Source organism: Microchirus variegatus (assembly GCF_963457635.1).
Source record: "Microchirus variegatus genome assembly, chromosome: 18".
NCBI classification, from domain to species: Eukaryota; Metazoa; Chordata; class Actinopteri; order Pleuronectiformes; family Soleidae; genus Microchirus; species Microchirus variegatus.
The window spans coordinates 13844765-13872569 of NC_139819.1; the positions used below are offsets into that span (position 1 = coordinate 13844765).

The following is a 27805-nucleotide window of genomic DNA, read 5'->3' on the forward strand; positions in this document are numbered from 1 at the left end:
TGATTTATGAATGTCTCCCGCTCACTGTGCCTGAGCTATAACTGTATATTTGACCATACTGCCATCTGATGGCTGTTTTGCTGTATTGCCTTTATCTGAATACACACACCCACACACTAGTTTCCACAACTTCAGAGGACATTGAATTGACATTAAAGGTGCATTTTGTAATAAATCTAAAGCAACTGACCATAAAATCCTCCTAATTTGTCACAGAGACTCAGGAATAATGTTCATATAACAAACTGAACTCACCAACTACAACAGTACAGCCAAAATATTTGCATTAAAAAAATATTTTGCAGACTGCAAATCATGTTTGTTTTGAAATCATGTTTTGGCATGTGGCGCCACCTACCGCCGTCTACCAATCATTGCAGTCAGTAGAGTCTCAGCTGCCGAGCAACCACGGGTTGCCTGTTACGTCAGAAAACGCAACCGACCTAAACCTAACCCTAACCTTAACCTGACCCTAACCTCAGCCTAACTTTACAGCCTGTCTTCACCTTAAAATGTAGTGATTTACATGATGGGGACTTGATTTGTGTCCCCATAATGTGACTGTGTGAAAAGATTTAGGTCCCCACAACATTAGGATTACCAGGTACAAACACAGACACACACAAATGCTGGTTTTTCATTCTTTGTGTGGACACTCATAGACATAAATAGATAGGGCATGGAAGATACCACATAATGCAATAAGACATAATGCATTCCCTAGCCCCTTACCCTAACTTCCTCAAAAAGCCCGTAAAGTTGAGAGGACCAGTCAAAATGTCCTCACAGGTTTGCTTGACAATTGTTTTCGTCACAGCCTACTAAAGACATGTATACACACGATTGATGCTGCTAACAAAAGAACAAAAGAATCCAGAACAAGACCAACAGCAGTGGAAAGTAACTCATGATAGACAGAAAGGGACACATTAAATTGGACATGACAGTTTCGGACAGCGCCTTTAATTAACTGACAAAGATCCAACCATACTGTACATAGTACTGTGGCACTTACGAGTCAGCATGCTCATAGATACCGAGGAACCAGGATAAAACCTTAATTCAGCTTTAAAAATACGGAAAAAAAACATACTCTAAAGACTTTTGTATCTCTGCAGAACTCTAGAGATTCAATATTCCAATCTGACCAAAACATAATCATAGAAAATACAAAAAAGAAAGAGAAATATTTAAGTAACTCATTTAAATTGTGTTTTTCTAAACAACATTTTTCTGAACTAAATATTGACTTCTGCCTATTCCTTTACCCAGTTCAGCGCGGAGAAAACAAAACACAACTATTCACTATACATATATACATACACACTGGTTTCCATCAGGAGTGCATCAGGTGCAGGTATGTACAGAGCCTTTGTTTCAGGCACATATCATACATAGTCTTAAAAATGTAGTGCAAGCTAATTCCACATCACATATTTGAGGACAAACATGCTTAAATGAATTACTCTGTGTCTTTGTGTGTGCACGTGTGTCAGAGACAGAAAACAGGGTGTATCAGTGTAAAGCCTCTGTCCTTGAGTGCTCAGGTCAGTGGGTTATTGTAAGCGTATTCACTCGTTGTTGATTTTTGATCCTTTTAGGCGTTTTGAGGATGTTATTTGTTGCACACATAAAAAACACACACACTCTGAAGGGGAGGGGGGTTCACCCAGGAAGCACTTCTTCAGTCTGTGACAGTTCCTTTAACCCAGAAGCACTACAGAAGACACAGCGTAAAGAAGAAAACAAAAAACCCACATACAATCTTATATTATGTGCTTGGAAGTCATGTTATAGAGTGGAGTTTGAGGTGTTTGTACTGATTTTGTGTGTGAAATGTGGGTGTGTCGCTGTTGAAAATGAAAAAGCACATCTGGATCTGCATCTGGACTCCTCATATCACATTCTCAAACAGCTGCATGGAGTTCATGATGTTCTCGTCCTGCATAAAAAAAACAAGTTCAAACATATGTCAGCAAATGTCTGAAGTAAACATATTTCACGTATGTTTCAATTATATGCCAGAATGTATTTGCAGTGTATTCTTTATATTATATTACATAACAACATGTAAGCCTCGTTTTCCACATAAAGCTACTCAATGAGGTGGTAAAGGATAGGTTTGACATTTCAGGCAACATTTTAAACCTTTTCCAACTTGAATGACATTTTTAAAGCACAGGCCTGTCACAAGTGGAATTCCGTGTGTACTGCACTCAATATATACGCATTATTATCACTATTATTTGTGTGTGAGTGTGCATATATTATGAGTCACCTTCTGACAGGTCTCAATGAACTCTTCAATTGTCACAACTCCATCTCGATTTTTATCCATTTTCTGTGGGGAAAAGAAAAAAGAAAGAAAACAAACATTAGCAAGAACATTTTTGCATGGGTTTGAAGCTGTAGAGAAGTCTCTACACTTTGTTTTTTTGTGTGTGTGTGTGCATTCAGAACCTGGAAGAACTTGTCCACATGTTCAGAGGGTGCATCATCTCGCACACAGGGATAGGTGTATCTCCCCATCATGTCATAGATCGATTTCATAATTGCCAGCATCTCCTGATGAGGACAGAAGCATGATGAAATAAGACTAAACAACTTTTTTAAAAGTTGTTTTTCAAATGTGCACACATTTCTAATCCACTCCAATTTTGCTTTAATTTGCTTTTAATTGTGTGGTGTTGAATATGACATGTGCCTGTTCTTTTATTGTCTAGTTTCATATCCCAGTACCTCTTTGGTGATGTAGCCATCCTTGTTAATGTCGTAGAGGTTAAAAGCCCAGTTGAGCTTCTCAGTGACTGAACCTCTGAGCAACACAGACAGGCCAATGACAAAGTCCTCGAAATTGATTGAACCATTCCTGTCCATGTCAAATGCGTTGAACAGGAAGTGAGCGTAGGTGGTTGCATCTGCAGACAAAAGGATCAGGGTCATTGTCATGGATTTAGACGACAGTACAATGCTGTACAGTCAAGGCCACTCAGTCTCTCAGTGTCAATTTAATCCCCTGTGTTAACGATGGCTTAAATCTGGATGAGAGCCCAAATCATGACCAAATCTATGGCTGAACATAAAACCCCTGGGCCGAGGTAAAAATGGAAAAAAGTTTATGATCTCTTTTGTAATGCTACAAACTTAATATAATAGTCAAATTAGCTACACATAAGCAAGTTGGTCATCTTCTAAGTGAAAGCTTGGAGTTACGTGCCAATGTGTCCCTGGGAAAGACACTTAACCCTTTAACACTTAACCCTCAAAATGTCCAGCTAGACTTTTTTGGTTTGTTTTGTTTTTGCTCATTTTAATCATAAAAGGGCCAGAAAATGCTTTTGCCCATTTTTTCCAGAATAACGTCCAATATCTGGCAGTTATTTACAATACTGCAATTTGAACAGTATAAAAAATATTTAAAACAAGGCAATCAGAGATCCATTGTCATATTGGTAAGTGCAGGTGTTGGAAGCACAGACAGACACACAGACAACTCTCTCCTCTGGTGAAAAAGACGCTGATTCTCCAGCTTCCTGCAACAGCGCGAGTGAAATTACCGGAACAACCACATGCTGACTTTAATGTGCAACTTTTCAGCTTTCAGAAACAGTTGGAATTTTTCCGATAGCACAAACTGTCGTGTAAGTATTGCAATGCAAATTGCACTTGTGCAAACATGTCGCCGGCGATACCCTCAGTGTTAAAGGGTTATCCCTTATTTGCTGCTGATTGCAGCGCCAGCAGCATCTGAATGGGTTACTCTATCGCTCTATCACCATTCAACAACATTTCAGTTATATATGCATCAACGACAGGGGCCATACAATTGTTTTTACTTTCAATACTTTCACTGAAAATACTTCTGGATTCAGAATAATTTTACCAAAGTTAAATAAACAGGATTTTGTGCCTTTTTAAAAAAAAATCTTCTTATGACATTCACACATTTTCAATTATGAGGCCGAACCAGGGGAGAGATTGTTTTAACAGCTTACCTCCTTGGGGAAAGAACTGAGAATAGATTGACTTGAACGTCTCCTCATCAACCAGCCCACTGGGACACTCCTGCTTAGGAGAAGGAGGAAATAAATCTATATATTATATATATTATTGAAGTAAAGCATCATAATAAGGTATATATTAACAAGGTAATAATGTATGTGTATATATATATACACATATATATGTATACATATACGTATATATATTTATATATATACACATATATATATATATATATATATATATATACATATATATACATATATACATATACACATATACATATACATATACATATACATATACATATATACATATATAAATATATATACACATATACATATACATATACATATATACATATATATATATACATATATAAATATATACACATATATACACACATATATATATATACATATATATATACATATATACATATATACACATATACATATATATATACATATATACATATATACACATATACATATACAACATATATATACACATATATATATATACATATATACATATATACACATATATACATATATATACACAATGTGGACATACATTCTTAAAGCCCCGATAGAGAGACTGAAGCTCCTTCCTGTCGAACTTGGTCTGAGCCTGTAGCTGGTCCAGCCCTTCCGGCTGGTGACGCACCGTCGACAGCTCCAGATCACTGTCGCTGCTGTCTGTGGGAGAAAGAGACAGAGAGAAAAGAAAGAGAAAGAAGTGATGTAGAGAGGGAAAGATGAGGAGAAAAAGAGGGAGGATGGGGGCAGACTGAGTGCGTTGATGCAGGTCAACATTCAGGGAGGGGGACATTCAACGGGAGACGAAGGAGGTGGGAATAGTTGCATCAGAGAGATTTAACAAAAATACTGCAAAGGGCAGGCAAATGACGGAGGAAAAAAGAGGAGGAGGTTGTTTATGGTGGAAAAGTCACCAAACAAGTCCAGTTTTGTTATTTTGAAAAAGATCCTTCACAAAGGATATGAATTTGAGAAAATCAGTCATGGACACTTTTTAAAACGAAATGCACAATTAAGTGTTCGAACAGCATTACTGATTCATACACATTAAGAGAAAGCACTGCACAACTGGGAAAAAGAAAAAAAGTATGGTTGTATCCCAAAGTGTAGTCTGGGTTTGTACAGTTCCCATACTCACCATCTTTAAGAACGAGAGAACAGAAGACAAGGAGGGGTGATGACACCAAGGTGGAGTGAAAGAGAGTAAATGGAGGACAATGGGATAGCGATAGTAAGGAGGAAGGAAAACAAAACAAAGACAAACAAGTTAAGTTGTCAGATTGGACAAATATATGATGAGCACTGTGTGATCTGGTGGAAAAGACTGAGGTTATTCTGATAAAACAGATCATTGACATACACAATACAGAGAGAGAAATAAAAAACAAAGACATACTGTAAGTTAGGATTGTACCTGATCCACGTCTATGTTATATTAGATTGTTAATGTCGGGTCGTTTTGATTTCAGTTCAAACATTCCACTGTTATCACTACATGGGTTCTCTCATTCAGAAAAAATTGTCTATGTATGAAATCAAAGCACTCAATTCTAACCAAACTATAGTTTGAGCTTAAATTAAAAGGTCATGACTGAACAAAATTGACACTTTCTACTTTATTTTTTGCCTTTTATCATAACTAACACAACTACACTTTAATGGAGACACAACATTGGCTGACATAATGTATCACAGCCAATAAAATCAAACAATTTATAGTCATGGTAAGAAAGTGCTTGAGGTCTTACCATCACCGCTATCCCACAGTGTGTGCACATCGAGAACTATATTTACAGATGATGCTCTGCATGTGAAGAATCAATAACAAAATCAAAACCACTGAATATGTCATTTGTTTCAGATTCATTTTTTAAATATTACACATAATTTCACTTTTTAAAGTTTTTTTCTTTTTTGCGTTTGAATCCAAGATAAACAGACAAACAAAAAAATACCTCATACTTGTCATCCTAGCCTTATCTGTGTACTCCTGCCATGATTTATTATGATCCAGATGTGGCTCAAACATCACATCCACAGATATCTACACGTGGATTATAGTGAAACACTTATTCCCAGCCTCCTCCTCCACTTCCTCACTGCCCCTCTCACAGACTGTTTACCGGTCTCAGTGATGTCGATGAGGCCCAGCAGGTGCATCAGTTTGAGGAACATTATCACCAGGCAGACGATGCCAACTGTCTGGAGTCCCTCAGTCTCCCACCTTACGCTCATCTTCCCCTCTTCTTCTTCTATCTGTTCTTCCACGGTCCTTTTTTCACTTCCTCTCCTACATTATTGAACGTCTCATACACCTCTACACATCTTTTAGTCCTTTCCTCCAGTCCTTTCTTCCTGTGTCTGAAACATCGTCACTCATGGATCATTCATCTTTGTCGGACACTTTTCTTCGTTTTTGCTGTCTTAAGTTCTCCTTCTCTCCTTTTACTTTTTTTTGTTGTCCGCTCCTGTTCTAATAGAAGTTCTCAGATATTCCGCAGGATGATGAGCAGGCTCTGACGCTCTTTCATTAAGACCAAGTGGATCCGATTATTGCTGTAAAAGTACTTCATAGGAGAGAGAGAGAGAGCGAGAGAGCGAGAGAGAGAGAGAGAAATCCTCGGGAAAACTGGACCTCATTAATCCAAGAACACAGAGAAAGGACCAACACAACATCCATCATCCATCCACAGAGCAGTGAGCGATTGACCTGCTCCCTCCCTCTCACATCGTATTTTCTGACAATTAACCAGAGAAATCCTGAGGAAAATGCAGAGAGCCACCCTTCTTCCCATTTCTATCAAAAACTAAGTATCAAAGCATTTAACACAGCAATTTAAAATGGACCAAAACAGATTATCGTTGATAAATGTGACTTTTTGATGTTTAAGCATAAGAGAGGGCGGTGTCATAGGTCAACAGGTGTCCTGAATCCAATTTCCCAGTCGTCTCTGTGATCCACTTTCTAACTGCTCTGCTCTCCGTCTCTCATGGGACCAGTAACACAGATTTAAGATGAACTCAGTGGAATCCTGTCACATTATCATAGTCCTGTAATAACATGAAAGAGAGAACAAATGCTCCCTCAGGTCCTGTGACACTTGTTCACAACTCATTTCACGCTCGCAGTTTATAGACAGGCATATAGATATATAGGTAAGTCAGGCAGACAGACAGACAGACATGGAAACAACAGATGAAAACGTGAAACTATTAATATCCTTTCTCACCCCCAGTTAGGGAACAGATTATTGATGTTCCTCACTAAAATATCCTGCACGAGAGTCAAATGTGGAGTAAAAATATCAGATATTGCTATCTGAGAGCTCATACATCTCTGAAGACAAGGCTAGCTCAGGCATTGATGTCATCCCAAAATAGGCTCAAGCTTGGACTCGACCCAAAATCGACATCAGAGCAGGAAGGACCAGACTAAAACAACAAGCCGAGGCCGACAATTTCATTCATTAGTCAACAGACTGAACTCGACTTCAAGGATACAAACGCAAGTTCAAACACAGGCCTTGCGTGTACACACTGACACACCCATCTACACAGACACAGACACACACAGGGGACTAAGGGTTTCCAGAGGATAATTTCTGCATTTAGTCAAATTATGCACTTCAAGTCAGTCAAACAGGCGTGGCACTGTTGCCTTGCAACAAAAAGACCTGTGTTTGCGACGACAACCGAACGAGTTAGCCCAAATGTACAAAATGAATGTGTCGCTGTATAACATGTAATGAAGAAAAGCATAAAGAGCCTTTTCCATCATCATACTGCATCTACTTATTCAATATTGAGTTATTTACTAATGTATTTATTAAAGATGTGTCTCCCTCTTACTGTGCCAAAGGTTATACTGTACATTTGACCATACTGCCATCTGATGGTGGTGTAGCTGCATTGCCTTTTTTAAATATAGTAAGACAGATCTGTCTATGTTAAGATAGATAGATAGATAGATAGATAGATAGATAGATAGATAGATAGATAGATAGATAGATAGATAGATAGATAGATAGACAGATAGACAGATAGATAGATAGATAGATAGATAGATAGATAGATAGATAGATAGATAGATAGATAGATAGATAGATAGATAGATAGATAGATAGATAGATAGATAGATAGATTTTTGAGTTTACAGCCCAACAAAAGATGTCACAACATTCCTTTACATTATCTGAACAACATTAGTTAGCCAAACTGTGAAAAGAGAATTTTGAGTTAGCACAAATCTTACAAACAAGTTTTGTTTTTTTTTGGACTCAACATCTTTTCTTTTGGGCTGTAAACTCGAAAATTGATTGCATCAAGTTGCCTTGAAATTTTGAGTTTTCTCAAAAAAAATATTTTTTTTAAAGTGCAGATAGACCCATGTGTCAGCTGATAAACGTTGGAGTAAAAAGTAGTGAAGAATAAGTACAGTATGACCCTCGCAACTGTACTGTGTATCTTTCTACAATGGATCAGCAAGAAGGTCATCGGGAACCGAGGGCCTTTCTATGTGGAGCATGTTGCATGTTCTCCCTGTGTGTGTGTGTGTGGGTCAAAAACTTGCTGATTAGGCTAACTGGACATTCTAAATTCACCGTAGTGAATGGTTGTTTGTTTGTATGTTGGCCCTGTGATAGACTGGTGACCTGTCCGTTTGACCCCATGTCAGCTGGGATTGACTCCAAACCCTCCTGATGTGGAGAATGAGGTATGAGAAAATGAATGAATGATGAAAGGTGAGCAGAAAACCCACAATATCTGCTGCCAAATAGTTCCTCATGATAAAGATAATGAAGAGCTGCAGGTGAGTTAATAACACTGCTGTTGGTAAATTAGTCCCACTGGGACATGAGGACGTAATGAAGTGGCAGGAGGAGGATGAAGACATATGAGGAGAAATGCTCAGGCTACTGAGGGGCAGTGAGTGTCCTTCAGGGTCCTGGAGGAGTACTCCAGGCTCCATATTTAGGCGGCCTCAGAGAAAGCCTGTTCAATACTGCATGTATAATTGATGTGCAGTAATGCTAAACCAGGGTGTAGACCCTGCCACAGTGGGAGGAGGAGAAGGAAAATTGCAGGGGGGAATATTGAAAGAACTGCAGATTGAAGACATTGAGAGGAGTGATAAATTATGGAAGGGCATTACTGGTGTTTTTGTTGATTTTATTACTTATGATGCCGAGCCATCTGCAAAACACTAATGTGCCGACTGGAGCCTTCCCACTGTAACTGACTTGGCAAACTGACTACAGGCCACTCTGGTTGGCCTTCAGCCCAAAACTCTAATCAAAGGGAACTGCATCATTCAAAGAGCAGTATCTGATGTCTTCTTTACAGTCCCAAATGTACACAGTCTTTTGGCCCATCAATGCTTTATGGTATTTCCCTTAGTAGGCACAATGGAACATCCCATTAACCTTTTTCCACTCTGATGCCATACATAGATTTGCTGACAGCCCATAATTAATAATGTATGTTGGGGAAAAAAAATTACAGTAAAACAAATTTAATGTTGTCCAAATTTGTGTTTGTGTGTTTAAAGGAACTCTTATTTAATGATATAGTGAGTGGACAGGGAATAGACGGCCAAAGACAGAGGAGATAACCTGGAGTAAAGACTCAAACATATGGCTCTGTGATGTCATGGTCACTGTCATCAACAACTCTATGATAGTAATACACCTTTTTACTACAATAATACACATTTATGTATACACACAATAGGCATGTGCAGTGATTGGAGTGTTTTACTATTTTGGTTATATTTCCAATCCATTATTACGACTCAGAATAATCATTTCCAAGGGTGCACTACGTGACATTTAGAGTCTAGTGTTTGTTTCTAGTGTTCTTATATTTATCGTTAAACAAGAACAATATGTTTGGTTATTGCCACATCTGTGTCCTGGGGGACAGCATCATAACAGGGCACCAAATATGTTTAAAAGTTTAAGTTGTTGTTGTAAAAGTTAAGGATAATCTAGTTGACAAAATATGAAAAAGGTCCAGTTTTTAATATAGACTAAATATTTAAATAAAGAGATGCTGTGAACAACACAAACATCTTCTGGTATCCTTTATATATATATAATACAATTTTTTTTTAAATTTTTAATGGTTTTGAAATGACATGCTGATAACCGTTATTTTGATTAAATAAATAAATTAATTAAAGACTAATTGAAAGAGTGGAATTCACTCAAGTTGTGTACGACATTAAGAAGATAACATTTGTAGAGCTTTAATTACGATATCGGGACACCATGTCCCATGTCTAATACACAACAAGTCCTCCAGCCTGAACAAGGATCCCTACCCTTCAACTGGTCAACAATTCATTGCATCGTTATTTTCCAAAAAGGAGTCCAGTCAGCTTGATTTTAGTGTTTTATAAACAAGTTAAAAACATGCAATATAGTCTGAGAATTGGAGAGGCAGTTTCAGAACCCACTGCAGCAATCATAATTTAACAGCTCCAAGTATAGGTCTGAATGCACACAATGCTGATCTGATCCCAAATAACACATTCTGAGGCGTTTTAGGGATATAGTATGTGGACACATTCTTTTGCATGTATCCGTCCCACCCGCATTAGAGACAGTAACATCAGTTAATGTTCTCTGACCTGATGTAATTGTAAAAGTTAAAATCTTGTGTCATGCTACAGCAGCGTGAGTAGTGTGTCACTTGGGCCAATGCACAGACACACACTGTATACAGTCAGACTGCTGAAAAACCTAACTTTGGATACATGTGTGGATTAACATCTGGTTGAAGCCAGATCTAATCTCATGTGGTCCCAGGAGACACATCCAGGACAAATGCTAATTCATCAGTCCACTCAGAGCTGATATTAACTACATAGAATATAGTAGCATGTACCCGTTAGCCAGTAGAGGGGCCTCAAGTGGGCCCTTACCTTCAAATGAGGACATGGGTTCCAAAATGCCAAACTGCTTGAGAACTGCCATGAAAAGGATGATGACCACTCCGATGGCAAACAGCTCCATGCCCTGGATCCCCATGACTGCAGAACAGGTGGGAGCCCGCTTTGGGCCAAGTCTTCACAAGAATGCCTGGCCTCGGGAAGAGACGATGGGAAACCTGGGCCGGCCCGAGCAGCGCTGGGCCAGGCCAGTCAACAACAAGCGTTTTTCAACAGGGGATGAAACAAGATGTGTCAGCAATCAGTCTGGTTGGTGAGTGACTGCATGGGTTTGTTTCCAGGCCCAGGGTGAAGCATGAGAATCAGGCCAGTGAGATGGATGAAGGCTGCTTTAATGTCAACACTGATGCTGAAATGGAAAATGTGTGGAAGTCGACATATATGGAAAACTGTCTTCTCTGGACCCATGAGGGAAAACGGGGGTTGTGTCCCGAGCCATTTATTACAATGCATTAAAGGAGACGTTTAGAGTCACTTTCTAAACTTTCCTCCTGCACACACACTCAGGAGCTCAGACTGGCCAAGACACAAGTTACTTCTCATCCTCTTAATCCAAACAGCTATTATGACTCCTCGCCTCATAGTTTATGCTCATTAATCACATCTTGGTTTTAAATAAATACGTCATAGGGGTAAAGCAAATAATTCGACAAAGCCTTGATGTCCATTTTTTATATTTTTTCTCCCATTAGGTGGGAGAGGCACCAGGTGAAGGCACGTAGCTTAACAAAATACAGAACACCACAATACTCAGGTCTTCTCATGTTCCATGTTTTCAAATGGCAAAACATTTTCACTTACGACTAAATTACCCCATTATGTGAGCCACCCACACAAGTCATTTGTGAAAGCTCTGCTCTAAAAAGACAAAAAAAGATACTGTTTATCTGCAAACTGAGGACAACTTGGCTGTCTAGTCTGTCTTAATATCTATAATATGAATCATTATAACGATACTGAAGATTCCTTCTGTCAAGATACAAAAAGCAGGCTTTCATGCAAAGTGAAAAGCGATCAATCTGAAATCTAAACTGCTCATATAATCAAAAATAAAAATGACTTATTGAACTTTTGATGCTTCAAATCCGCCAAATAACCCTTTTTTTTTCAGTCAGTAATCCTTTGGTCCACCAAACCTTTCAGAGCAGACTTAGTTATGCTCAAGTTCAACGTTGCCTTGCCGAATACAGACCACTTCACTGTTTGTCCAAGTCCAGGTCCAGATATGGAAGAGTGTGGCCCAGCAGAAAAGGCACTTAGAGCAGCAACAACAGCGAAAGCAGCAGCGTCCAGGGAGGGAAATCCTGAGAAAGTGAGAGGAGCTGTAGGGAATGAAACCTCCTCCCCCTGAATCTACCTCCTCCACATATACTTCTCCATCAATCCCCGCAGCTTTCTGAATTTATCTGTTGCGGCGTCGAGTTGCAACTTTTACTCCCTTCACTCACTCCGTCCGCATTTAACCACCTGAGGTTTAAAAACAAAGTGCGCTGTCAAACTGAAAAACCTTCCATCTTGATCTTCTTTTGGGCTCTCCTTAATCCACCACACTCCTCCTTTTTCTTCGTCTGTCCATCTGATTTGCTTTTGCACCCCGGAGCTTGCCACCTCCTCCTCCTCCTCCTCTTTCTTCTCCTCCCTTTATCCCTTCCGTCATTCCATAACTTTGGCCGACCACAGACTTTCTCTCCCCCTCTGCTCAGCTTTCTCTCTCATCAACAAACTGCGACCTTCTTTCACCACCACGTCCACCGCATTGTCTCTTTGTCTTTTCCCTCTGCATCCCCAGATTGGGTTTACTCAAAATATGTTTTGTTACTAAAAGAATAAAACCTAATGGTAATGTGATGAAGGAACTATTTCAAGTATTGTATTATTAAATAAACTCTGAATATCTTACAGGGATAGAGACATGTATATGGTCCGTCACCTCTACAACATTAGCAGCAGAATCCCAGAGATTTGTGACCTGTTTTTTGGTTGTTTCTCAACCCATGATCACCATTTTTCATCTTCTGCAGTTGTTTTAATAGTTGCATTGTTTCCTTTTTATGTAGTTGTTTTGCTCATGTTTGTGTTAAATTTAGACCTTTTCTTGTATTAGTCAGTGTACATTAGTTCAGGGTTGTAATGCTTTTCTGATTTTCCCTCCTCGTTTTGCCTCATATATCGTCTTTTGTGGTTGTTTTAGTGCGATCATCTGAAATGTTGCGTCAAACAAGTTGCTGTATCCGGGCCTTGGACTTGCACTTAGTGATCCATCCACGATTCTACCAAGCTTCCGGGAATATGTGTCAGTTTGCCACAGATGACATGGAAAATTTTATTAGTGTGTGTGTGCGTCTAAGTGTGTAGAGATTGAGAGAAAGTGTGGTGTGGTTTTAGTGTAACTGATGACTCGGCACTTGCTAATGCATCTGGATAAGAGGAGAATGAGTGTGTGTGTGTGTGTACCTGGTATTTCCTTATGTTGTGGGGACCTAAATCTGTTCACACAATCACATTATGGGTACTTGTCTTCCTTATGGGGACAAAAAGCTAGTCCCCAATTACTACATTTTAAGGTGAGGATGTATTTTAAGGTTAGGTTGAGGTTAGGGTAAGGATTAGGCCAGTAGTAATTATGGATAAGGTGAGAGTAAGGCTCCAGGAAATGAATGTAAGTCAATGTAATGTCCCCTGAAGTGACTGAAACCTGTGTGTGTGTGTGTGTGTGTGTGTATAGACCAAAACTTGGTCCTAATGAGGCAGAACCCTATTTCTGAGGAAGTGATTAAGTTTAGGACTAACATTTTAATTGTGGTTAGGTTAAAGTTCAGCATTTACTGTTATGGTAAGGGATAAAGCAGTGTTTAGACTGTCCAAATAAAAGGAAGTCAATGCAGTGTCCTACATAGAATAGCTGTGCAAATATACTGTGTGTGTGTGTGTGTGTGTGTGTGTGTGTGTGTGTGTGTGTGTGTGTGTGTGTGTGTGTGTGTGTGTGTGTGTGTGTGTGTGTGTGTGTGTGTGTGTGTGTGTGAGAGAGAGAGAGATCTATGTATTACCCATGTTGTGGGGACACGCAAGATCTGTCACTGACTGTCTTCCTTAAGGATACAAAGTGTGTGTGTGTGTGTGTGTGCGCGCGCATGTGCACCTTGACTCTGTTGGAGATAGGAGACATGAATGGGAGGCCAGCATGAGCGAGATCAATATCTTTGTGGTCAGGTGGTGGCAGCACTGGAGCAAACCCCATTTCTCTCCTCTTTCTTTTAAAGAAAGGTGAAGTAAAATAAATACATACATGTTCAGTGTCTACTGTTCGATCAGTAACCCTAAAGTTTAAACTCTGCTTTGTGGAGGAGAGTGGATCAAGTGACTAGTATTCACTCATTAATCACACACATCATGCCGTGCCTGTACAGTAGGTATCTTTGTGCTTAAGTTGAGTAATGTGCATTAGAGGGTTTTTTTTTTCTCTTCTCTTTGATGCTTTAGTGTAGTGAGCTGGTGTGGTCCGTGTATGTGTGTGTGTGTGCGTGAGTGAGTGTGTGTGTGTGTGTGTGTGTAAGCCATTAGGACACTAACAGGTTTTTAAAAGGTATACTTGATGCTGCCTGCTGACACAACAGTCGGTAATTGGGGGGAGAGGACCCAGACTGTTTCCTCACAGTCAGACACATCAGCAAACATCACCTCCATCTTCACCACAGTCAAAGGGAGATGATTTAAGTGTAAAAGACGATTTAAAATCTCTCGAATGTTGTAAAATCATGTCATGATTGAAGTGTTTTATTGTTCGCTGAATTGGTGAAATTCAAAATGTGTTATACAAAAATGCATGTTAGCAGAATCACAATGAATTCAGTAACTAATTTAACACATTTATTACTACAGCACTTTTTTTTTTAAGTTGTGAGGAACTGCAGTGTTGTAGGATCAAATACTAATACGTTAAATCCGTAACAATTAAGGTGTTCTAATACAGTTGATTACACATAACATGACATTGTAATTATATCAACATATGCAACACTTCTGAGCTCCTGTCCCACATACACATTCGTTAGAGAAAGCAAGCGTGAAAAAATGAGAGAGAACCACAGCGTGATGGGGTGAAATAGTGAATGATGGGACGACATATAATAATGCGGCGGTTAAATCGTGCAAATTCCTACCTGAGCGATGGTACCTGGCTGCACTGTGGACGCAGCGAGAGAGGCAACTGGGCCGAGACAGGCGTCTCCTGGCCTCCACAGAGAGAGCGGCCATCACAGCTCCCATTATGCAGATGGACTACTACCTACCACCACCACAACAACAACACGGCTCCTAACAAGCTGCACCGAGATACAGATTTTCGACCATGCAAGAGATCCAGGGAGGTTGAACAAGACGAGATGCAAACTTAAAAAAACGACTAAATGTTGAGGCTCAGTCATGCAGATCAATGCTAAGTGAATGATTTAAATGATGCAATGATTCCTGGCACTATAACTCTGAGATCAGGGTTAGAACAGGGAGCTGTTTGAAAGAGAGAATCTCATGTACTGACAAAAGCAAAGGTTTGTCACTGTGGTGTCAGGGGTGTGTGTGTGTGTGTGTGTGTGTGTGTGTGTGTGTGTGTGTGTGTGTGTGTGTGTGTGTGTGTGTGTGTGCGCACACGTGCCTTTGTCAAAGGCCACATTTGCGAATCTGTTTGAGATTTTTTGTTTGACCCCACGTCAGATGGGTAAGAGAGATGAAAAAAGAGGAAGAGAACAAACAGATCCTGAAGTGGATCTGACCTTTCACATCACACACACACACATACACACACATGGCACAGGGCTGTGTGTGTGTGAGCGAGACAGACCTCCACATTTGTTTGTCTGTCTCGCTCCCTTCCTCCTGTCTGTCAGGGTTATGTCACGTCTCTCTTTCTTGAACTCCTAGTCCTGTATGATTCCACTATCTCACTGGAGACGATCATATATAACAAATTCATTTTGGGGAAATGTTTATTATTATTAGTGTTAGTCATCCATATGACAGGTGTGATTATTGCACAGGTGGCACAATGGATTATTGTAGTAAAGGATTTTAACAAATATGTGAACCAAACATTGAGAGAAATAAACCTTTTGTTTTTATATTAGAAATATTATTATAAAAAATACAAACAAAACATATTCTCATCACATTGCAGTGCAATCACAATAACTTATCATATATCCAATAACATGTCAGCTTAACTGAAGTCATTATTGTTGATATTCTTTCAGAGTTTCACACAATTTCAATTCCTCAAAAGTGTCATCTGTAAATACTACATTTATGAATGCCGTTTTGCTATTGTTGATTTATGAAAAGAAAAGAAGCCGTTTAGAGTAACTGTCATTTAACTAACATATTTGTCAGAAGTGTAGCATGTACACAGTGTTGCTCTATAGTTTGTTGAAGTTTGGTTGAATTCTCTACTACTGCAATCGTTATGTCCATCCATCCATCATCTACTGCTTTACCCTCCACCAGAGGGTGACGGGGGTGCTGTGCCTATCTCAGCTAACATAGGGGCATAGGCGGGGTACACTCTGGACAGTTGGCCCGTCCATCGAAGGGCCACATATAGACATAAACAACCATTCACTCACACTCTCACGCCTACGGTCAATTTAGAGTGACAGATTCACCTAATCCCCATATTGCATGTTATTGGACTGTGGGAGGAAGCCGCAGAACACGGAGAAAACCCACACACAAACACGGGGAGAGCAATCGTTATATCAAATAACTAAATTATCTTCAACTTATCTGAAGACGAACTGAATTTATGTGGCATCTGAACTGTTGACTGCACTTGAACTCTAGGAAATGCATTGTTATTTATTCCACAATCAAAGGATTCAAAAGAGAATAGGTGGTTGCATAAAAATACCATTCTTTTTTCCTCTGTAGGCATTTATTATTCCCCTCTGACCACTTGAGGGCACTGGGCTCTCAGCAAATTATGGGCTCACATTCATTCACTAGTAGTGGGAAGACAAGGAAATGAAACATGAGAAAATGGATCAAATCTTTCAGGCGATTCCAACACACTTATATAAGCTTACTCAGCTGCAAAACAATATGGTAGATATTCTGCGGTTTGTCACATCATCACTTTCTGTGTTTCGCAGAGAATTCTTGATTAATAGTAACAAAAAAAAAGCCACAAAGAAATATCAGATTGCACAAGTGAAGCCTTTTATCCCTGTGAGTGTCTGTACACACAGAGCAGTGAGCTGATAAAACAGCGGCTTAAACCTCACATTACATCCAAACTCCATATCTTTTTAATGCCTCTTTCCTAACAACCCGCTCCAGGGACTTAAAATAAAAATTGAAGATGAAAACTTGCTACGTGTTGACACAAACTGCCCTCTATAAATGTGTCTTTAATTAGCTCCATCACTGCTATCGCTGCAGAACTGGTCTTTTAAGCTTTTCCTCCACTCACCCACTCAACTGCTGAATGTGTTCTAGTTCAGTGCTAACACACTGTAACTTCCACAAGAGAAAATCTCCTCAGACACACAATGTATTGAATGAATGTAGTAACCGTTTTTGGCCACATTCTTACATATGGCGCCTTTAACTTTTACTGTTAAAAAAGGTCTAAAAAAATCTTCACATTATCAAATTTGGCCCTCATTAAAAAAAGTTTGGACACAAAGTTTGATATGGAGATTCAAAGTGGAGCACGATGCAGAGAGACTGAATAAATCAGGAAGCAGACAGTTTTTCCTGTGTCATCATCATCATCATCAGGTCCCATCTTCGGAGGACAAGTTAACACTCCACCCTGAGGTGTCCTGAGGTGTCTATATTGGACAGGGTAAGTGAGTGAAGACAGATGAGGGAAGGACATCGTGCTGACTCAGCTGACGATGGCCTGATGAAACAATGTGTTTGTTGGATGATAGGAGGAGGGCAAAGGATTGACATCTAATACGTCTGATCGATGATGAGCGGAAAGGACAAACCGACTAACTCAAGAAGGACGGACCAGTGAAAAGAATAAAGTAATACAAATAAACAACAATAATGGTAATAAATCAACCAGGCAACGTTCCACACTGAACAAAGTCTCTTTTACTTCAGCAACGATAGATAAACGTACAATTTTGAGGGACCTGTACTTTTTGGGGAGTACTCATGACTTTACTCAAGTTCATTTGAGAGGCAAATATAGTACTCTTTACTCCAATACATTTCTATCCATAACCTTCAAACTCTAGTTTATCAGAGCGTTGCCATTGAGCTATTGCCTTGTGGGCAAGTGAGAAATGTTAAATGTTTAAAAGATAAAAATGATTTGATTTTACTTTCAATTCCTTTTACATTCTTCAAGGTATTAACATTTACATTTTTCAGAACTCCATGTAGGACATTTCTATACGTAAATGTAAGCGCTGTGGCAGTAGTAATGCAATATATAGAAAATGTACTCTTGATACTCATGTACTTTTAAAAACAAGTACTTTTACTTAAGTAGACATCTGACTGTAGTACTTTTACTTGTACTCGAGTAAAATTTAGCAAGGGGTATCTCAAGTAATGAAACTATGTGCTCTGTCCGCCTCTGATTAGAAATCATTTGATAGAAACAACTGCCAAAGCACATATTATGGAACAAGCCCAACATGAACATTCTGATACAGCCACTCAAAAAACTCTGTTAAGGTAATTTACTTCAAACATAAAAAGATTAGTCGGCCTTAGTAAATGTTCTAACATTCACCTTGATATAAAAATGTTATTTTGACTTACTAAGTACACAAGATAAATGATCATTTGACGTCTTTAAGTGGACCTTAAGTACCCTAAGTGGACACTGCTTTTTTGCATTGTATTTGACATTGTTTTACATGTCTATCCACCTATTAATTAATGTATATTATATACTACTATATATACTTATATACTACTTATTTTACTACATCACTTATTCAATGAAGCAGCAAAGCAACACATTTATGTCGTGGAGCAAAAATACTCAATATATTAGTACAAGTATCTCAACAATTTAAATTTATTGTTGAGATATTATATTATAGCATAACACATGAATACATGTACTTTACAGCAGTGATATATCAACAAACAATAAACTGCAAATACAAGAAATGATGTGTAAATAATATTGTTGATGTCAATCACTGTTACCTTTCTGTTTTTCACTATAATATTGTAAGGACTGGGCTCTACAATCATTTGATGCTATAAAAATAAAAGTAATTAGATTTGATTAAAACTATTTTTGAATACCAAATGTCTAAATGGAAGGAGAGAAAAAAGTTTCCACATTCGAGAGCATTTGTTTCTTTCAAGCCGAGACAGAATAAAAAAGGGAAGTACCTTGAACAAGCGTCCCAGTGATGAAGCCAAAGAAGCAGCGCAGCAGCTTGGCGATCTCCTTTTCACACTCTGCCTTGCACCTATTCATCATATAACCTTTGACCACCAGCACCAAAACCACAGAGAAATACAGCGTCTCAAGACAAAAACCGGCCCACAAAGGTGAGAGGATTAACCAGGAAGGGCTGGTTGGTTTGAGGCACCAAGTAAACTGTTCAACTTCTTTTGAATTTGCCGTCCAGACGCCTGTGTCCCTTTAGAGAACACACTAACCTGGTGTTCCAGTGTGTTTACAGGTGATGTTCCCTCCCACCTTTTCTTCGTCTTCTTCTCTCCTCTTTCACTCGTTTCTCCCTCCTCTACCCTTGTCGCCTCAGAGGACGGAGGTGAACTGAATCTCTCTGGTCCGCTGTGTTGTTTCATATGACCAAACCTGCCAAACCACAACTCACTACAGAGACGCTCAACAACGCTCCTCCCGTTTCAACCTTCACCAGGCCGCCATGCAGCATGGTCATGGGGACACGCTCGCCCTCTGAAGTTCATCTCACCTCCTCATCACACAGAAGTCATACAGATATGAGTCGGAGTATTTGACAGCTCAGTGAAGTTATCTCACTGCTCCACTTCCCTTCTTTGTCTGGCTTCCATAATCGCTTCCTTTCTCATATTACACTTTTCATATTACATATCTCCCTTTCCACTAATATATTGCCTTTGTTATTTCTCTGTGTGTAACTTTCTAATATCACAGGAAAATCTCTTCCTTGGCTGTTTTTTTTATAGCTTCACTCAAGAAAATGAACTATAACATCATGCATCCATCTTCTACTGCTTTATCCTCCACATGAGGGTTGCAGAGTTTTTTTTCATGTACTAGTAGAATTGTATTGTTATTTTTGTTGTTGACAGTGCATGGACAAAGCATTTTCCACACTGCCACATAAAAAAATTATTGTGTGGGGATGAAAAAAAATAAAAAAAAAGACTTTCCTTTTCTTTATTAAAAATCAAGATTGCCAGTCAAAACAGAAGAGACATTATTCATCAATCAACATCATCACCACCATCAAACCTCTCTGACTGACACATATCTTTCTGTTCTGGCGCCATTTTCAGCCTTAGGTCATTTTCTAACTGTGCACAGAGACAAAGCTGAGTCTCTACTCTCTTCATTCAGCATCACTGAGATTAAATAGATCCTAATCTCAACCTGCTTGTCTTTCTTTTTCCTCCTAACTGTATTTATGTGTCAACTGCAAATGTATGAGAGTAATCTCATAATTTTATGACTCTAATCTCGTAATTAATCTTGTAAATGTACAACTTTAATCTCGTAATTAATCTCGTAAATTTACAACTTTATTCTCGTAAATTAATCTTGTAAATGTACAACTTTAATCTGGTAAATTAATCTCGTAAATGTACAACTTTAATCTCGCAGATTTACAACTTTATTCTTGTTAAAATTTAGATTAATCTCATAAATGTATGACTTTATTCTCAAAGTTTTTTTTTCTGATTGTCGACAAATATGAGATTAATAAGATTATTAATAAGAGAAACTGCCTGTGAAACACTGAAGGGGGGGGGGGGTGAGTGCTGCTGCTGCTAGATCCAAGGGAGAAGCAGGATGCCCACCTGATCCAAAGTGTGCCTGTGTGTATAATTATCTAGTCTCTGCCACCCATCTGCTCACCCTCTCCTGGGACCACAACACCCCAGTTCTCCAAAATCTCCAGTGATTCCACGGCCAACGAGTCTTCTTCTTCTTTCAGCTTCTCCCACAGTGGATCTTCTGCCTCCATCATCCTCTTCTCTTACACCAACTGTCCTCATGTCCTCCTTGACAACATCCACGATCCTTCTCTGTTTCCTTCCTCTTTTCCTCCTGCCCGACAGCTCCATCTTCATCATTCTTCGTCCAATATCATCACCATCCTTCCTCTGCATGTGACCAAACCATCTCATTCTTTTTTTTTTTTTGAACAAAGTTTTTATTGTTTTTCAACATAGACACAGAACATACAGTTTGCCATCATATCAGTTACAGAGATAGTTAAAATAAAATAAAATACAGTATTGCCATCCATCGAATCTTCCAGTCGGCCGCCCCCTATATACCCTCACAGCACATATAGGTGCCCCTCCCCATGTTGCTCCACATACATACATTTCACCCATTAATGTAGTCACAGTCAAATCAGTACCCTACGCAGTAAGCAGTGATAAATCAAACAGATTAAAAACAAAGCAATATGGTAGTGTTTAAATGCCACACTGCAAACAAGGACACTTAAGGATTCATCTTAGGTGGGCATGACCAATGTAAAGAAGACTGGCCCCTCTCCACTAGCTGAGACAATTCGTCCGGTAGGTAGTTAAGCAGAGGAGCCCACATTTCATTAAAGGACCTTTCATTACCCTTCACGACTGCACTAAGTCTTTCATGGGGGAGGACCCGGAATATTTCCCTATACCATAGAGTGACAGTAGGTGGTTTATCAGTGATCCAGTTAATTAAAATGCATTTTCTGGCCAATAATAATAATTTGGCACATAATTTGAACTTCAAATGGGTTAAAGTCACCTCCCTTGAGGGAAGGCCAAGGATGAAAAGGCCAGGGTCCTTCCCCATCTTTACGCGAAAAATACCACTCAGTTCCTGCGAGATTGTAGCCCAAAATCTTTTTATCAATTTACATTGCCAGAAATAATGGTAGTATGTTCCAACCTCTCTTTGACACTTAATACACAAAGGTGAAATCTGACGGTCCATCTTATTTAGTATGTATGGCGTTAGGTGTAGACGGTGTAGTATTTTATATTGTGTCTCTCTCAATCTGTTACATGTGAAGGTAGATTTAAATACTTTAATGGCCTCCTGCCAGTCATCTTCAATATACTCTGTGTCAAGATCTTTCTCCCACTTCTGCGCAATGCTTGTGATATCGCCTGTATTAAGAGAGTATAGTAGTGCATAGAAGGAAGAAATAAAACGGGAGATGAGGAACCTCTCAACCTCACTATACATGACTGGGTCAAGAGGGGGTAGGGTCTTAGATCCAACGTAGTGCCTGACCTGAAGAAAGCCATAGTGATGTTCTTTAGGGATACTGAATTTGGCCTGCAATTGTTGAAAAGTCATTAGTATCATATTGTCATATAGGTCTCCAATCACACGCACCCCGTTGCCGTGCCACCTGTCAAAAATATTGGGACGGAGACCTGGGGGGAAATCCTGATTCCTCGTAAGAGGGGTCAGGAATGAGGCATAACCTCCTCTACCTAGATGTTTACAAATTTCCTGCCACACTCTAATAGTGTTGTATATAATTGGGTTTTTCTTGATATCCCTATGTAACTTTTTCTTATCGCTCATGACCAAGCTCCATAGTGAGGATGGCAAAGAGGACCACGAATCTAGGCAGGGCTTGGATTCAAGATGAGCATGTAACCATTCCCATAGGAAGCGAGCGTGGCATGCCCAGTTGTAATGAATTATGTTTGGCAGGCCTAGGCCTCCTCTGTCAGAGGGTAACTGTAATTTTTTAATTTTCTGTCTGGGCCTCTTGCCATGCCATATGAATCTAGAAAATGCCCTCTCTATATCAAGAGAAACCTTCTTGGAGATCCACAGGGGTAACATTTGTAGGGGATATAATAACCTGGGGAATACGTTCATTTTAATTAAACTAATGCGCCCCATAAAAGAAAGAGGGAGGTCGTGCCATCTATCCAGGTCCTCCTTTATTTTAGTTACTATGGGAGAAAAGTTAAGCTTCCATAGCTCAGTCAGGTCTGGTGAGACTTTTATCCCAAGGTAGGTGAAGCCTGTTGGGGACAATTTAAAGGGGCAGTTAGCAAGTGAAGCCAGGTCAGTCGGACTGCCCAATGGCATAGCCTCTGATTTGCCATAGTTGATCTTGTAGCCTGAAAATGAGCTGAACTCCTGGATAATTGAGAGAATAGTTGGGATTGATATGTCAGGTTTTGTCAGGAACAGCAAGATGTCATCAGCATAGAGTGCAATTTTATGGGTTGTCCCTCCTATGGTCATCCCATGTACGTCTTTATGTTGTCTAATAGCCTCCGCTAGGGGCTCAAGTGCTAGCGCAAAGAGCAACGGAGACAGGGGGCAACCCTGTCTCGTTCCCCTACGCAGTGGGAAAGGCGACGACTGTGTGCCATTAGTCACAATACAGGCCTGTGGAGAGTTGTAGAGTATCTTAATCCATTTAAGAAAATCCCCCCCCAACCCAAACCTCCCAAGGGCGTCAAATAGGTATTCCCACTCTACCCTATCAAACGCCTTTTCAGCGTCTAAAGATACAGCAAGTCCTCTATGATTTTTTTGACTCGAGTACTGTATGATGTTCACCAGTCTCCTCACATTTGTGAGGGAGAACCTGTTCTGTATAAATCCAGTTTGGTCTGTATTTATTAGAAAGGGCAAGAGTTTTTCCAGTCTTGTTGCAAGCAATTTTGATAGCAACTTACTATCCACATTAATAAGGCTAATGGGTCTAAATGAGCCACAGATATCAGGGGGCTTATCTTTCTTAAGAATAAGTGTGATGTTTGCTAGATTAAACGTTGGGGGGAGGTGACCAATCCCAAAGGAATCCAGATACACTTCAGTAAGTGGTCCAGCTATCAGGTGAGTCAATTTCTTATAGAACTCCGGACAGAACCCATCAGGTCCTGGTGCCTTTCCACCCTTAAGGGATGCTATGGCTGCACGGACCTCTTTCTCGGTCACTGGTGCCGTTAACTTTTCTTTTTGTACCTCTGACAGGGATGGGAGGGACACCTTATCGAGAAACTCCTTCCTCCTCTCCTCAGAAAACTCACATTCAGATGAATAGAGCTTCTGATAAAATTGCCTCATTATTTTATTGATGTCTTTGGTTTTGTAATGTCTAACCTGATTGTCATCCAGCAGTGATGGTATTGTGTTTGACTCCGTTCTACCTCTTGCCAATCTTGCTAAAAGGCGGCCAGGTTTGTTTCCTGACTCATAAAGCCTATGCTTTGCAAAAAAGATGGCTGACAGCCTTTTTAGTTAGCAGTTGGTTTAGGGCCGAACGAGCTGCTTCCAATTTTTTAGACAGAAATTTAGAGGGTGCACTTTTAAATTGTACCTCCAGCTGCTGTACTGTATTTTCTAAGCTAAGTTGTTCCTTCATAGCAGCTGAGCTGTGGTATATGATATAATACACCCCCTAAGATAGGCTTTAGCTGTTTCCCACAGCAGAGATGGACTAACATCGGGAGTCTTATTAGTAGCAATAAAAACATTCCACTGTTCAGTAATATAATCAATGAATGGTGGACTGCTCAGTAGCGAGGGGTTCATCCTCCAGTGGCGAGAAAAGGGGTCAGTATAGGGGGGACCAATGCTCAAACTTACATGAGAGTGGTCAGAGAGTGAGCATATACCAATTGAGCACTCCTTTACCCTATCCAAAACCACCTTGGATGACAGGAAGAAATCGATTCTTGAAAATGTCTGATGGGGATTGGAAAAAAATGTGAAATCTCTCTCCCTGGGATTGGTCATTCTCCAAGTGTCGAACAGTTCTAAATCATGGCAGAACTCTTTCAGTCTGAGGCTCTTCCGAGGGATTGGGCTAGGTTTAGGTGGGGACTGGTCAAGTCTTGGGTCAGGCACACAATTGAAGTCGCCCCCTAATACAACATATGGGGTCGATACTGATGAGACCTCAGATAAGAGCTTAGGGAAAAAGGCAGAGTCGTATGAATTTGGGCCATATATGCAACCAATGAGTATCTGTTCCCCATATAGATAGCCTGAGATAAGGATATAACGACCGTCATTATCTTTTATGGTTTTCTCTAAAGTAAACGGGAGACTACGGTGGATTAATATGGCTACACCTCTGCTATTTGTGTTGTAGGATGAGTAAAACACTTGGCCCACCCAGGACCTCCTTAATTTGAGATGTTCCAAATCGTTTAAGTGAGTTTCAGACAGTAAGGCTATTTGTGTTTTCTCCTTTTTCAAAAAAGCAAGGATCTTTTGCCTTTTAATCACGTTATTGAACCCCTTAACATTAAGGGAAACTATTTTAAGATCACTCATAGCATAATAGGGATAATAAGTAAAATGTTGAGCAATCTAGCAGGGAGCCATGTGACAGGGCAGCGGTGCTCATCGTTTTTACCACAAACGGGCGGAGAAATGGACAGCTCTGTGAAATATCTTATGGAAGGCTTCAAATATATGATGGCATAAGTAAATAAATAAAAAGTAAATAAACATGACAGAACATCATGAACAAAGTAATCATCCCCAAACGATGAAATCCCAGCAAACACCCAGTTGAAGAATCCCCTGAACACCCCCCCTCCCCAACCCCCCCACCACCCACTATACCAGAATGAGCCAACAGTGTGGCCCATTGAACAATTTGCGGGGCACGTGGAACCGAGCAAAAACATCACTGAGAGAGAAAAAAAAAAAAGAAAAAGAAAGTCTTCTCCACTCCCCCGCTCACCACGAGCCAAGGTTGTGATCTAACCTTACAAACTAAGATGGTTATATTTTGGCAACCAGCGTAAGCCCTCCATCAACGTTAATTGTAGTGAATTACAGCATGACGTGAGAGGGAAAAACAAAACAACAAAAAACAGCTAAGAGTTAACTTAACCACACAAAGTTTGTCTAATTAACACACCTTATCACAAATTATGAAAGATTTAACAGTGTCTGCAATGAGCAAAATATGCTATTTTTACATCACCTCTAGCTCAGCTAGAGGTCATCTCATTCTTGACTTTATCTCCAAACCGTTTAACCCGAGTTGTCCCTCAAATATGTTCATGTCTATTTCTGTCCATCCTGGTCACTCCCGACGAATACCTCCACATCTTGAGTAGAATGCAAAGTCCCATTCCTGTCCATCCTCCACACACTTGTGTATGAGAAGGAGTTTGAATTGACCTCAGGCCTCAAAGACGAGTCATAATCACACGCACTGCCTCTTCTGGTTTGTATAAAATTCAGTGGAGTCTGAGGTGATGTTTATTTTCTCATGATTACGACCTCACTATGTATGAATAGTAGTTACAGATCTAACATAAGATACCCGTTTTCCTGTTTCCCTGCAGGCAAAAGATCAACTGTGCACAGTCACACCTGGACCACTGGGTGGAGCACTGAGACAGTCGATGAACGAGACCAGTTGAGATCGACACAAACCTTTAGAAAACCCTATGAACTGGTTTCCATTACAACGCTGACTGATAAGAGAATAAGAGAGAGTGACAATTTAGATAGAATAAAAGTAAATCAGACTACAGCACATATTTAGCTCTAGTTTCCCTCACTACAACAATGCCTGTGACTCACGTATGGGAGTTACTTGGATAACATATGCGTGTGACTTATCCTATAGAGTATTATTTCTAATAAAGAAACAGGTTCATGATGAAAACTAAAATATTAAAATGTCAGAGTGCTTTTCTCCTTTTCTCGAAACGGTGATATATGAAAGTCTGCTCAACAGCAACCTTAAGCAATTAAAATGATTACTGGACTCCCACTTCAAAACTTTAGAGCCCGTGGGCTGCCACTCACACAAACTTTTACCCGACATTACATTACAGTAGAGTCTCAGCTAACGAGCAACCACGGGTTGCCAGTTACCTCAGAAAACGGAACCTAAAAGACGTCTGTATTTTGAATTTGAATGTAGTAACCGTTTTTGGCCACATTCTTACATATGGCGACTTTAATATAATTCCTATCTTTTATCAACTGTACCAATATTTCTGAAACAGTTGGAACTTGTTTTGGTCGTGAAAGTTAAAAATGATGACAGGCTGTTTTCGAGACACAGAGGCGAAGGAAATTATGGGCTGCATGTCTGTGTGGAGAATATTAATGGTCTGTTGAGGTTGATAAATGAGTGTATTCAACTAAAGGATCTCTGGGTACTTGACCCTTAGGTCAGCTGCCCAGCACAATGAGTCAGTTGTACCCAGTGGAACCTCAAGAGGCAAGGAGAGGTCCAGCTGGTTAATTCACCGATCAATTCAAATAGTGCTAATCACATTTCATTATGCATTTCACCACCAGCACATAGCACTCATTCCACATCAGAATCTCCTCCCGCTCACCTTTGTCCTGAGGCTGTGTGCTGGCAATGATCCATTTGACCAGGCAGCATTTCATCAGAGCTTTCCGGGAGAACCGTGGCTTCTGCCACTTTCCTGAATCCTTCACTCTTCCCGGTGCAGGCTCCACACCATTAGCATCTCCCAGAAGGCTGCCATCGACCACCTTGCCATCTGCCTGTGTGTGGAGGACAGCGGAGGAGAAGAGAGCACAGGGTCAATATGGAAAGTAAACAAAAGAGGGATAAAATATGGTTGGAAAATATGAGCAGCCTCTGTTCTGGTAAGACATTGTTGAAAGATAGTT

General features: G+C 39.9%; 1 protein-coding gene across 2 annotated transcripts; it reads right to left on the reverse strand.

Annotated features, from left to right (window-relative positions):
• Positions 1-1812: 1812 nt before the first annotated feature.
• Positions 1813-27571, reverse strand: LOC310940414 (calsenilin; the record flags this gene model as incomplete). Of its 2 annotated transcripts, none has more annotated exons than XM_083905381.1 (7): positions 1813-1942; positions 2279-2341; positions 2461-2565; positions 2740-2918; positions 3996-4065; positions 4579-4703; positions 27502-27571. In XM_083905381.1, 7 exons carry the CDS (start codon positions 27554-27556, stop codon positions 1895-1897), a joined length of 645 nt encoding a protein of 214 aa, XP_083761507.1. In that variant the 3' UTR covers positions 1813-1894. The 2 variants fall into 2 exon arrangements, with proteins under 2 accessions (XP_083761507.1, XP_083761506.1); XM_083905380.1 differs by lacking the exon at positions 27502-27571 and adding an exon at positions 10969-11074.
• Between the last annotated feature and the right edge of the window lie 234 nt (positions 27572-27805).